This window comes from Choristoneura fumiferana, chromosome 13, assembly GCF_025370935.1.
Source record: "Choristoneura fumiferana chromosome 13, NRCan_CFum_1, whole genome shotgun sequence".
Taxonomy (NCBI): domain Eukaryota; kingdom Metazoa; phylum Arthropoda; class Insecta; order Lepidoptera; family Tortricidae; genus Choristoneura; species Choristoneura fumiferana.
In genome coordinates, this window is record NC_133484.1 from 13,398,486 (window position 1) to 13,413,688 (window position 15,203).

The window sequence follows — 15,203 nt, forward strand, 5'->3', positions numbered from 1 at the left end:
AACCGAATAATTACTAGTGGCGGTTCTGATTATTTGATTAAAGTAACATTATTCTAGCTAGATTACTAGCCTACTACTAGTTATTAGTAGGCTGGTTGATGATATAATTAATTCTACTGTTTATACATGCATAATATCCGTACAATGATTCTGTGTTCAGATTTTCTGACACGATCGTTACGTCATTTATTTTCAAGTTTATTTTTTCGACTTCGTGTATGAATCATTCTTAATCTTGTTCTCTATTATTAATGTCAAGTCCTTGTTTCTAACCCTCTTTTAAAGGCATATCCTTTTTAGTCCAATTTTCGGCGTTCCAAATTACAATCTCACTAAAAATGCATACAAAAATGTAAACCAGTTAAGTACCTACTTCCACCAAAAGATTAGTAAAAGGCACCGCGCCTCTGATACATTGCAGTGATAGTCCGAAGAGATACAGCGTAAAATATACCTTGAATAAAGAGAAGCATGGCACGGGTAGCGGTTGAAATATAACGCCCGCGATAAGTAGTTGACACATAAAATAATTAAGCACAATACATAGTAGCGATCCAGTTGTAGCGACATATACCTTGCGACATAAAACCACCCAACATTGAAGAGTTAAGGTTCCTTCTTGGAAATTTATAAGCTATGTAACAGTGACCGGCACTGCTTTGTGATTTATCATTATGTTCTTACCTAAATAAAACGGGAGTGTTATATTATATATATGCTTTACGCCGAAAGCGTTGCTTTCGTGCTTAAAAAACCTAAATACATAGTCAAAGAAGAAGTTCGTATTGCTTTCACAAACAGAATTCTTACAGAAAACCGTTAAATATTGATCACAGCCAGGTAGGTACTAGTCGAAACTGTTCATTGCATCCTTTTTTTTCTAACATCTTTGACAGACCAACTAAACTAAACTTGGCACAGTAAAGCCAGGTCACCTGTACCTTGACTGTGCTTAGTTTTAAGCAAACAGATAGATAATCAATAACTGCAAAATAATGTCAATTTCGAATGACAGTAACGTGAAAATAATCTCATATTGAGACAACAGAAGTAATAAATCAGAGAGATGATAGATACAATTGTCAAAAATTACCAATCATTTTTGCGTTTTGTTGAAAGACACCAAATCATTAACGTTGTGTTAATAGTGGTGAGGATTGAATGGCACGTCTTTTATGAGTTGTTGTAAGTTGGTTTGAGGTATGTTCGAATTCTCATGTGACTGACCACCTTGTGACTGTCGCGGCTCGCATGCTAGCACAAGTGATGGTGACAGACGACGGTGGCACAGACATAAAACGTGACTGTTTCTGTGCAGGTGAACTGGCTGGCGCCGCTTAGACTAGTGCCTGTCCATTTACGTGTTATAATCCACAGCTTTTCACAATAAATATAAACCTTATTTGATCAATGAAGTTTAGTTTGTAAATAGATGGAAAAGGACCTTTTCTACATGTTTTTATTGAGTCTAACCAACGCTTCCGGAAAGATAATTATCACTAATTTTCAAAGTGTCCGAGCTTAACAGTGCTATCCTTTATGCCCGCGAATAGAGAAGAGCTTGTCGAAAAGGCGTGTCGCGTAAGTGCCAGAGCATTTCAAATGGGTCCTTATTAAAAGATAAAATCCCCATCCCAGCCTATATATCTACGTCCCACTGCTGGGCAAAGGCCTTCTCTCGCAATAACAAAGGGCTTGGGCTGTACTTCCCACGCGGGCCCAGTGCGGATTGGGAACTTCACACACACCATTGAATTGCTTCGCAGGTTTGTGCAGGTTTCCTCACGATGTTTTCCTTCTCCGTAGAGCTCGTGGTAAATTTCAAATGTAATTTCGCACATGAATTCCGAAAAACTCAGAGGTGCTAGCCGGGATTTGAACCCACGATCCTCTGCTTGAGGAACCAATCAAACCACTCTGCCACCACGGCTTACTAAAATATTAAAATATAAAATATTGATTTTTATTTGACTAACCACTGCAAAGAACCTTGGGGTTCTTAATGTAGAAAAGGACTAACCACTGCAAAGAACCCCAATATTAGGTAATTTTATTTTAATTAATTGTCTGTTCAATAAATCTTTTTATTGCTTTTTAAAAACGATAAAAGTAATGGAAAAGCTTTCTTTAAAAATTATTTTTATCGTGAACTGTGTTTCCTATCACGTTTTTCATTTTGTTATTTAATCATATTTATTGTGTTAAAAATACTCCAGTATTTGAAATATCAAACGAGATATTTCCTATCTAAAACTCGCATGCATAGACCATGTAGCCGCTTAACGTCACAGCAAACCATAGACACGAGACAAAGGCATAATACACTTAAATCCGGTTCTTAAATTCAACCAGCAGCAGTGATTAATGTGTTTTTTAGTTTATGGTGATTCGTGTCGCACTGGCTGCTTGTAAATTCGCCGGGTACCTGTAATCGGCAGATGGCGCATGGCAACCGTCACTTGATGCTTATGGAGATTCTATTAGGTACGGGATACACGGGATGCGTTGCTCAATGATATACATTGGGTGTTTACGGTGGATCAATTCCAGGGTAAGCAGTTGCTAGTTTGCGCCTGCAGCTGTGTGCCACCCCCCAAAGCAGGGCAGGTAGTGCTGCCTACCCTCAATGCACCACACCTCAGATGCTATAGATTCTGCAGTCTTTGACCTGTTTTCTTAGTTTTGTTGATCATGACCATCATAATCAACCATAGGATGTCCACTGTTGGCACTGTTGTTGCATGGCAACCATCACTTGATTTGTATGGAGCAAGGCGATTCTATGGAATACTGTTAGCCCATTTTTAGACTCTGTGGACACTGCGGAAGAGAACAATGTTAAACATGACAAAAAAAATAATAATAGACAATAAGAACAGAAAAGGTAAAATGATCGGACAGTTGCTAGATGAAAATATTGGAACCATTTTGTAGATGTAAGAATAGAAGAAAATATAGAAAGGTTTAGAACTAGAATAAGTTAAATTTGCTAATTACTACTCGTAAGTTAATGTCAGGTCGTACAGAGAGATGGAACTCAACTAAGTATGTAATTATGATGTGGCAATAAATATATTTTTTTTTAATTTGCTGTCGACAGAGAAGCTTATAATAGCAAGTGGACAATATCTAAGAACCCAAATATAAAAAATGCCGAGTGATTGATACTAATTAATGGTCATAAATTAGCGCTTCATTCTTAAAACAAAATTTTGGCAATTATGACATAGTAGGTACGCCAGTAGTTCAAACAGAAAACTACTGTTATGCTATATTAATGAAGGAAAATTTAAATTGTTTATTTATTATTATTAATTATTATAATATAACCAACTCTGAGACCGTATTGCCTAACGTGCGGTTGTTCGCTATCATATTTATCAGTTTAGTTTACCCGCATCCTATACAGTTTGACAGAAAGAAGTGGTGAAATTGAGTGCGGTTCCGATTGCGTTAGACAAAATTGCCTCGGAATTCTGTCTATTTTGAAATATCTTTACACTTAATATCATCATCAAAATGGCGAGAATATCAGTCTCGCTGCATAATATCATGACAAAGTGCATAAATAATTTCCCAAAATTGATATTACGAATGAACAAGACGACGACAATATCCATGACTGATCACATTATTATAACCAAAGAGCATAAACGCTTATTAAAACAACCCATAACTTTGCTTTACGACGATTCGGTGGCGATTTATTTTATTTATTATTCAAAAAGCGATATAGTTAACATTTACACGGTCTATAGCCGCAAATAAAAACTATTACGTGTCACTTTTATAACATGTATTCTGTTTTCATCTAGATGTCATTAGTCACGTTCTCTTTGATGTTTTATCGTTAAACATTTTTATGTTGGCGTATCTGGAGTCACAGTTATTTATGTACCCATGTTGATGGAAGGATAAACTGCTTGATAGGAAAAATATTCTGAGCAGCCCAACGGTTTGGTTGATTTTTTCGTTTCTAATAATTTTTGAATCAATAAAATACATATTACAACTTTCCACTAACACTGTCGATACAGATAGTGGATTACTTGAAGTATATTCAAAATTATATCATCGTCATGTCATCACGCGTTTGTACTACATAATTATCTCACCTAAGCTCTAGCAGATCTTAGAAACGCAACAATTTTTTGATATGCCTGAGATATTGGCCAGGCAAATCACAATTTGTCTAATCACTATGAGTTTTAACCCGTCGCGCGACCAACGACTTTTTTGGATAATATTGGACTAGTACCCTATATTTAAGGGTTATAGAAACTGGTAACAAAAATTGACTAATCACGAGTACTTACTTAGATACGCGCCACTGTGGCGCGCAGGGCGTTCAACAGGTTAAACAAAATAGCAAATCATGAAATGATGTTGTTTCATGATATGCCTAGGAACAGGACAGACATGAGTATCGTCACATTGCTGCCCATGGGGCAGTGGCGAAGCGTCCATAGAACCCTTTTCCCATCGGCTTGCCCAATATTTATACAATAGGACAACAGGACATACCAGATTGGTGAAAATTGTAAGCGATCTTTGCTTCGGCTTTACTACGGAAATATATGACGCCACGCCACTGCCATGGGGAAAGTAACATTGACAGTATCGAGGTTGAAAACGATCAAAATGACAGAATCTATAAATGTCACTTTACATACTAATTTAATTGAAATATGGCGAAAATAATACTTATTCTTATTCAAAAAAGATGTATTGTCTATGTCTGATAGTTCCAGACCAACTAATATGCTAAACTGATCAACTCATACTTTATTAGAGAAGAGGGGTATCTTATAAATATATAAATAGACAACTACCTACTTTACAATTGGAATACTCGTTATTAATACTAGGTTTTGAACTGCATACTTTTTATGTAAAAAATATGCTTTACTTATTTCATAAACGGTATCCAGACAGCAACTGTTTTAGATTTTAAATTTAGCCTCATCCATAGGTAATATCGTGTCATTCGTTTTAAATTTGACCATGCAATATGTCTAGAACCAGACGGAATATCAATGGTCTGTGACCTAGAATTACTTAAAAGCGAACAAGTTCGAGCAGCTGTGGCGGAAGAGTTCCGTAGATACCTACACCACATCCCCGTTATTTATTTATATGTTTGTCAATAAAAATACAGGTTTACAGTTAAAACATTAATGTGCTGTAAAATTCAAATTATACAAAAAAGTACATAAAAATGACACACAAAACAATTAGGGATTTTTTAAAGCCGTCTGCGTCGCTACCGTACCCTAAAACGACTGCTATTTAGACGACGATTATTAATTATAGTTACTTTATTTTCATATTTATATAGTGCACAGTAAGCTATATAGTTTTTTTCTTTTTGTTTTTATTAACAAAATGTGTTTTTTTTTTTTTATTCTACTGGATGGCAAACGAGCAAGTGGGTCTCCTGGTGGTAAGAGATCACCACCGCCCATAAACATCTGCAACGCCACCACGTGTTTTCCACTAATTCATAGCGACCACGATATTCGAAAGGATTAGGAGATTGTCATATAGTATAATTGCTAAAGTACTGTCATTACTGTAAGCTAGAAGTACTTGTTCAAATCCCCAAAAGCGATTAGACTTTTTTGCCTTAAAAAATATCACCGTATCTAAAGTATCAACGCAATTATAGCTAGAACGAAAGGGTTCTTAGACACTATCACAGATCTATCATTTTAATGAGAATAAGTCATTATGGTAGAGTCATTTCATGATCATTTTAGTTGCAATATCTAAATATGTATAAAAAATATGATATAGTTATAATCGTTTTGGAAATCAACGTATAATGTCTTTACCGTACCTCATGCTGAAAATGATTTAAATATTGTGAAGAATTCGACTCGCATATTTATATTATTATCTTAAATGTTCGTTATTATTTAAATATTTAATATTAATAGACAATAAAGCAAGAAAGAACATAAAAAGAATAAGAAGAGCATAACATGTTTAAGCTATTAGTGGAAGCTGTTTTGGCTAATGTATAATTTAAAAAATGAAATTTTGACTGTAATAAATTGCTGTATGTTTCCCAAAACAATAAATAAATAAATATCTCACTGGGACCGCTAATCACTCTGTCCAGCAAAACTCCTATGTAGGCTGTTATCATTAAGTATCTTTTCTTGCTAATTTTTATAGGGGTCAGACTCTTACATAATGTTCAATTGACGGCCGGATGGCCAAGTGGTTAGAGAACCTGACCACGAAGCTTGAGATCCTGGGTTCGATTCCCGGCCAGGGCAAATATTTGTATGAATAATACGAATGTTTTTTCTCGGGTCTTGGATGTTTAATAAGTATAAAGTATGTTTATTCATTGCCTAGTATCCATAGTACAGTAGTAGTAGTAGTTTCTTTGCGCGATAGAATCCGGAATACGGAAATTCCTCGAAGAACTAAAGTCACTGACATAGCTGGAAAAATATGCAAGTTGAAGTGGCAATGGGCGGGCTATATCGCTCGAAGAACAGATAACCGATGGGGGAGAAAAGTTCTCGAGTGGCGACCACGAACCGGAAGACGAGGCGTTAGCAGGGTTGGGTAGGGGTTGGGTCCTACCAGGTGGACTGACGACATCGTGAGAGTTGCGGGAAACCGGTGGATGAAAGTGGCGAGTTGTCGTTCATTGTGGCGGTCTAAGGGGGAGGCCTTTGTTCAGCAGTGGACGTCTTCCGGCTGATGATGATGATGATGATGATGATGATGATCCATAGTACAAGCTTTGCTTAGTTTGGAACTAGGTCAATTGGTGACAAGTTTCCCATGATATTTATTTATTTAATTCTATGTTCCTACAAACTCGCACCAAAAACAGTGTCATGATCACATCATGTCAGCTGAAAAACATCCTCTGCTGAACATAGGCCTCCCCCAAGGCTCTCCACTCAGACCGATCTTGTGCTTTCCGCAACACAACACAAAAAACAAAAACAGTGTCTCTTAAATGCAAAACATCTTATCTAGCATATAATTGTTGCCCTTATTCATAGTAGTACAGTCAACGTCATAAATAAGTGATCATTTCTGTACTTTGTCGCTTTCAGTCGTTACAAAATTTCGTATGGCTTTTCAAACATGACGTTAAAGTGACAAGGTACAAAAGTGATCACTTATTTATGACGTTGACTGTACCACACGCGTTGTTTTCTCCTGACACTAACGCCTTGTACTGTATGTTGTACTTTTAAATTAACGGTCAATGAAAAAAAATCACCGCCGTTCGTTAAAATCCGCTTCGTTCGAGTAATAATATGAGGCTTTTGAGGAATTTTCATTTTTTTTTCTTTTATGGAACAGGATTGGTTCATGCGTTACTTTGTGGAGGTCCATATCGACAAACTACTTAGTGCAAGATAAAATTGCGGATTAACAGGGTTTAAAAAAAAAGGTCATAGTTAAAAGGCAGTTTTTTTTTTCAAGTTCTTAATTTGATTACTCTTATGTGTAGCCGAATGATCGTCAGTAAATATACTTAATTTGTTTATGAGACAGTGAGTTTTCATGTACTATTATCTAAATCGTATATAGGTTAGAAAAGTAAGAAATGCCTTGCATTAAATAATAACATATCCATATAGGAAGTATACGTTTCAAATTAGAAAAATTACTCAAATTCCATACTAGTTCTGTACACTATGGTTTTTTTCTATGTTTTACATATAACTTCTATTATTATTTCTCTAAAATACTGCTTACATGTTTTTTTGGTTTTTAATCTTGCTCGCCAAGGTTCCAAAAAATATTCCGGGTGATATGACAAAGTTTCAACAACTTCGATTTCTAAAGAACCTCGAAAATAGGTCACGTGTTGGAATCACACATCACTCACGAGACACCAAGTTGCGAAATATATTCCCTGCTGACAAATAAACGACAATTAGATACTATTTGCTAGTAGCTAAGCATTTAATCCTTTATGCAAGCAAATTCATATTTATGTTACAATCTTCTTGCGCTAATTGTTTTATTGAAATGGTTGAAAATATTATTTTGCTAAGAAGTCGCGAGTACCATGAGTCTCTATTTCAAAATTGCAAAATCATGACAAATTGACAAAATTGCAGCAGCCGATTGGCATTATTTCATCCCAGACTCCGGATGTATTCACTTGAACCAAAGCGAATAGATATTCAAATCAGATACTTGATGTAAGCGTTTAAACCAAATCACCATATTCTTGAATTCAAATTGAAATTCAATGTCCTCGTATTGCATCCATTCGTTTCGTTCCTGAACAAGGATTATGTTAAAATAATACTGTCACTCAGTTGTTTGTGCATCAAGCTGTCACTAACATATCAATCGAGTAGGGTTTTTGCCGCGGCTTCACTTGTTGCCACAAGCGGACGATCCCGTCCGCATCGCATATTTATATTTTACTTTAAACATCTTTATTGACACGGGGCTGACAACTCAGTCAGAATAAGGAGAGGCCTGGACGCACCGGCTGAATTTATTACGGCTTTTTCTTTATTAACCAAAATCGGGACATTAATTTTTAAACACTCTTTCATCCGTAAAAGGAGGACTCCATAATAAACTCGTTGAAGAAACATAAGCAGTTTTAAATATTACTTAAGCGCTTTTATTGTTTTTAAACGATCTCTCATACTCATTAGCGTTGCGGTCTAGTTGATGAGGAATAACAAATGATACAGTTTAATTTGGTAGACACACCCGAGACGGGTTGCGTATCGATCAAGGTACTGGCGGCAGTCCAAGCCGAAGCAAGTGGTGGGCCGGCCGGCGACGCGGCGTGACAGGTGGCGCATGCGACCCGTGACTCGGCGAGCTTGTCTGTCACTGCACCAGCTCCTTTGATATCGGCTCGGGAATGTCGGTACGGCAGAAGATGCGACAGAGTTTACTTATCGATACTGAGATGATATTTGACAAACGGAATGTCTTAGGTGTCCCCAGTGCAAAGGTTTCGTGTGATGAACGTCGAAAGTGATTGAAATTTTAGTTTCATCAGAATTGGTTAAAATATTAATCCGAGATCATCTTTATTTAGATAGGTAGGCCTGTAGCAAAAATATATTAATATTTCAGCAACTCCTGAGTCACTCCTTACATTAAATGGAAACGATGTCTCCTCATCTAAACAAGTGCCAAATCTGATATTAGAAAAAGGTTTAGTAACACGCACGATATAAATTCAAAGGAACATGACAGCTCTAGGAAATAAATTTAAATTAATTGCACAATAGTGTTCGGATTTCTCAATAGAAATCTCGTTTTGAATCGAGCAAGCTGCCGCGAGCTGTGCATCACAATCGAGCAAGCGTGGCAACACACGACGCGATCGAGCCAACTATTCATTGGCGCTCAAACGCACATTCAGTTCTAAATATTAACATGCCTCACGTTTTGTGACCAGAATAATACTTAACGAACTTATGTAACGGCTCACCACTCAATCATCTGTCCAGTGATCAATCTGTAACATGCCTTTGTTTATTTTTTTCAGGTACGGTGAATGCTAACGGAGAGACGAAGCGTCAGAGGACGTCGTACACGCGGTATCAGACGCTCGAGCTGGAGAAGGAGTTCCACTTCAACCGGTACCTGACGCGGAGGAGACGGATCGAGATCGCACACGCGCTCTGCCTCACGGAGCGACAGATCAAGATCTGGTTCCAGAACCGGCGCATGAAATGGAAGAAGGAACACAAGATGGCGTCCATGAACATAGTGCCGTACCATATGAATCCCTACGGCCACCCCTACCAGTTCGACCTTCACCCGAGTCAGTTTGCGCATCTCTCTGCATAGGATCAGTGGAATTTTTCGAACAGCGGATAACTGATTTATTAAGGTAAACAGTCGCCCGTGGTACCACGGGGCTGCGTGTAACACGGCGCCAGCGCAAGGTGGCTCCGCTGCTACAACAGCCAGACTGGGTCGGTTATTCGCTGCTCGAAAAATTTCTCCTGATAGCCTAATTTTGTTAAATTGTTGATTGTGACGATATCAGTGACACTATTTAGTGATGTGTGCTCCAAGAAGAAATTCAAATGGATTGCAGTGAACGCAGTGTAGATACAAGAACTATTAGTGTACCCTATCTAAATAATGAAATTTGGTGAAAATTGTCGACCAGACGTTGATACTGTTAAATATAAAATTTCAGTGTCTACTATTCTGTTCCAAATGTCACAGTACATATAATATTTTATCGTAAATGCTAATGGGATACGATGAAATAGTGTTAAATTTGAAGTAGAAAGAAATTTACCTAGTCATAAGCTATGATTCGAATTGCGTGTTATTCCTAAATACAACTGAGAGCCGAATAGTAAATATACGTGATGATGGCTTAATCTAATACCTAAACTCACGAACTTACTACTGTGTTAGTTAAACATAAAACTGTTCAGCTGTTTAGGTAAGTAGATAGACCAGCCGTCACAAAGATAACAAATTCGGAATTGTACAGGGATAGCATAAAACAACGTAGGTAATACAAAGGATTGTACTATCAAATTTATTTAGGCCGTGCTATACATAATTTTGACTAGTACCTACTAGATATGAATACATTTAAATTAGCGAGGGCTTGTAAAAGCGCTGTGAACTTAATTAGAATATAATTGTAAGCTCAGTAATATGGTAACTGTGAATAGGTAGATATTCCTTCCTTAACTGTATATACAACAAGTTTGATTAGGTGAAAAGTTTAATATATTTCAGTGAACTTCCCGAAGAACTGTTTTATGTTCCTGTCATTTAGTTGTAAATAATAAAAGTATTTATCATCTCAATGTAAATACTAATAAATAACGAAACCTAATTTAATTTAGATTACGAATAGGGTTTTTTTTAAGTTTCCACAAACCATACCAATTGTAACATTAAAAATGACTCTATTTCGTACTTTTAAAACTTTAATGTCGTATTTGTAAAATGTACTTAATATTCTTAGTAATTAAAGGTCCTATTGTTTCTTCCCTCAAGTAAACCATGGTTGTTTTGAATTGACTTACTTACTTTTTATTCGATATTCAATGGGTCGACGGCTTTTATCGTCGCATTATCGTCCTTAATCACATGTTAATTAGGATTGTCGTGGTCAACTGTGATATTTTGTTAAATTTTATTCTTAAGTGAAACAGTGCGACTTGAGTTGGTTATATTTGGTTTCATTCAGAAAGTATGTATGAAAAATGCTTATTTCATTCACTTTTGACTAGTTCATTTGTTGCTTTATTTATTGTTTGTAAATATTAGGTACGTCATTTAGTGTAACTGAATTGAGAAATGTTCAAAATCATTATTAAAAAAATCATTGTATCATTACTTTGACGTTATGAATTGTTCTGTGCAATAGGAAGTGGCCTAATTCGTTTATCAACTTGTTTTTTCATTTTCAAACTTCGCCATCATAATTTTTAGTTGTGTTATTTCCTTTTAACTAAATACGAATATGTTTATTGTTCATTCCAATTTTAAATGAGAGTTCTAGTGAAGTATGCTACTTATTCATTTAAATTATTGTATTGTATGAATAAAAATGTATCAAATTTGAAAAATTGGTGAAGATGAAATAAATTATGAAGACACATGTGACTTTTGATGTTTCCAAAATACATTTTAGAATAAAATTTGCGGGGGTAGAAAATGGGAATAACTGCTAGTGTGCAACTGAAGGTTTCCAACTATTCTTTCGAATGTGTAAGCGCCAGTGAGACGCCGTTGGCTGGAAGCAGTATTGGGGGATGATAAATGATGCTGAAGCTATGACATGACAGCCGAACCTGCGAGGGGTGAGAGCACCACGTGCCTACGGCCTAACAAAAGGAGTGCCGAAAAATGAAGGTTGCCTTAGTTTGTAGGTCGCTGGTGTTGCGTATCGGAGGCTGGCCTATAAATCATGCTGTCAGAATATTTTGCTTTTATACAGTTTTGATATGGATTCATTGAATAGCAAAACGGACGTCTACAACCGGACTGTTTTTCATTTTACGTTGCGATTAAAATATAAGGCATAGTTGGTTTGAGCGACGTTTCTTGCAACATGAACCAGCCACTAAAGCCACCACCACATAAAAGAACTAAAGTACTAACTTAAAGTTACCTAAGTACTGAATTAAATTAAAAGACAGATGTGCAGTTTGTGAAACTAAATTCTCTATTACAGTGCATGCGCACATGCCTTTTTATAGGTATTATTAAGGATTTTGGGGTGCCCTTGATACTTAGTACCTAATAAATCTACTTATAATGAGAAAAAAATCAATGGTGCTTTGTTTCAGTATCTTTGACTCAATTCTGTGTAGGAAGCACAAAAATAGTGCTCCACCATAGTTGTATTACGACTCAAACTATAGGCACGTAATTTTCTCACACTTTTTCGGATTTTTTGCTATCCTATTGAGCTAAAATTTGTCATACTGATCATGACATTAACATAAAGTCCGGTGAACATATAATAATCTGATAGTTAAAACCTGGTGGTCTGACCAGGACCATCTCCACTGGACAAAACTCTTCAACGAATAATGGCATCGCAAGAAATTGATAGGAGCGAGCCGTAAATAAAGAATACTTACTCCTTCCATCATCAATGTGTACTTTCTTAATCCCTGTCTTCGAAAGTACGAGTAGTTAAAGCGCAACTCAATGATTGAGAGTAAGCGACCAGTTAGACGACCAGATGGCCTAGTGGTTAGAGAACTTGACTACGAAGCTTGAGGTCCCGGATTCGATTCCCGTGTCGGGGCAGATATTTGTATGAAAAATTCGAATGGGTGTTAATATGTCTTGGGTGTTATATCCATATAATTATATTTATCCGTTGCTTAGTACCCATAACACAAGCTTTGCTAAGCTTACTTTGGAACTAGGTCAATTGGTGTGAATTGTCTCGTGAAAAAAAAAATTGTGAAGACAATAGTCTCATGTCTTATAGGCGTTATAGGCTTTCACACACATGTTTTTTAACAGCACGATTCGATTCGTAGCATACGAACATGGCGGATGTAGACAATATCTAATTTTGCTATTTCTGTTTCTTTGGCTAGTTGAAGTATAATTTTAATAGTGTTTTATGCCGCGACTAACCTTAACAGTGAACAGTGATCACAAAATTCTATATTGCTCTCGTGTCTGACATTTTTTAATGCGCAAATTGTCTTCACGTGGTTTCTGGAATTTTACTATCAAGTTGCAAAAACTATAACCACCGTACAACGTCCCTCTCAAAGAAAGTTTACTTTGACACAGGCGAAATTGTCCTATTAATCCTTTATGTCCTGTTAATTAGGACAGAAAAGCCATATTATAAAAGAGAAGAAGAAGAATGCACGTGTCAGAAACGCGCGTCCACGACGCGTTTAAAAAACGCGATGCAATGTGCAATGTATCTTAGATAAATATAACTAGATCTATTCAACTTGTACAAAATAACAACTGCTATAATGGGAAGGCTATTTGGAGAGGAAGGATGAACTAACAATTTTTTTTGCCATGTAGTATTTTTGACATGAAATTTCCAAACGCTCATAAAATTTCATTATAGTTTTAACAATCGAAATTCAGTCACAGCGGATAAAAATTCACTTGCAATTTGCAATAAATGAGGTCATAGACAAAAAAATATATAAAAAGATCAACAAAAAAAAGACTTCGGTATCTAAAAATTAACCGTTGCAACTCACAGGTATTATAATTGGGAATAGTCCACCTAGTTTCATATTGTTTAGATGACTTTGTCAAGGATCATTTCAGATTGTTTTCGGTCATTTTATTATAAGTTATATCTCACGAGGACTTCGGCAGTATTGTTCATAATACACGATCTTTTCTATTCATGCATTTGTCCTCATATATTTCCTAAAAACCTCAGCGCCACCTCACAAGCAAAACTGACATCGAAATTCCTAATATAGGTAGCACGCTTCCTGTACTGATTCGAAATACCTGACCAAAAAAAAATGGCCGCTACTTCCCGCGATGTGTATCTGTCGCATGACTAATATTATTAATGTACCGCTGTCCGTCCGATTGTGGAAACCTGGACGATTGCGCGATACTTGCATTAAGGAGTGTTCGGTGGTGGCGATCATTTTTCAACGGATGCTGGAGCGAGCGAGGTAAGATGGTTCACCGCGAAATGTATTAATAGACCTCTATTATAATGTACAGTCAAGTGCAAAGATTACAAAAATATGTATGTATACACGACTTCAATGTTAAGTGCATAAAGTCGTGTAATATATTTTTTGTAACTTTGGCCGTACTCTATCATAGTACACATCATCTCGGCCTATACATTTACGTCTCACTGTAGACCTGAAAAGGAGAGCCCTAAATAGTTATCTGTTATAATATGCAATCAATTGTTTTTTTTTAAACGTAATAACGCGCCGATGATTGAATTAAAATTCCGGGATTACGTTTAATTTCATAGAAATTCACAAAATTCACTACTTGATCTTTATTAACGTAGTACGAAGAACACTTGTGCGTGCAATTTATCATGTCTCAAGTTTGTAAATATAACAGTGTGTATATGTGTGCGTGCGAGCGTTTTCATATACTGCAACACTATGTTTGTCTACTTCTTCATTTCACTATAACACCATAATGCGACAGTCCAAAATTATCCGTTCTCTATGAAGTGAACCAACTTCCTTCTCTGTATTCTGTGGTAATGCGTAAGTCTGTATGGGACATGTTTTGACACAGCGATAAGATCCTGCAGTTAGTTTTAAGAGTTATTGAATTTTGAATTAAAGTAGGTATTTATATTTGAAATATTAGTTGCCATTGTACTTTTGGCACTACCGATTCATTAATCAAGTTTGAGCAGCGTAAAAAAATATTTGAATAAATATTTAGTTCGTAACAGGCTACGAAGTAACAGGATTGTTAAACATCCATACTATACTATATACTTATACTATTACAAATGCGAAAGTGTGTTTGTATGTTTGTGTGTTTGTCCGTCTTTCACGCCGTAACAGAGCGACGGATCGACGTGATTTTTGGCATAGAGATAGTTTATGGGCCCGAGAGTGACATAGGCTGCTTTTTATCCCGGAAAAATGCACAGTTCCCGAGGGAACAGCGCGCGATAACCGAGTACCACGTGGGCGGAGCGGCGGGCAAAAGCTAGTTACATATAAGGATAATGGTAGAGACAAAAAACAATCGCTTAT

General features: G+C 36.5%; 1 protein-coding gene across 1 annotated transcript in view; it reads left to right on the top strand.

Annotated features, from left to right (window-relative positions):
• Scr (homeobox sex combs reduced) overlaps nt 1-11,587 on the top strand; it is a 56,000-nt gene extending 44,413 nt beyond the window's left edge. The window contains exon 3 of the mRNA XM_074096377.1: nt 9,512-11,587. Within this exon, the coding sequence (XP_073952478.1) occupies nt 9,512-9,816 (305 nt within the window). The 3' untranslated portion in view covers nt 9,817-11,587. The remainder of the gene's footprint in view (nt 1-9,511) is intronic.
• The last annotated feature ends 3,616 nt before the right edge of the window (nt 11,588-15,203 follow it).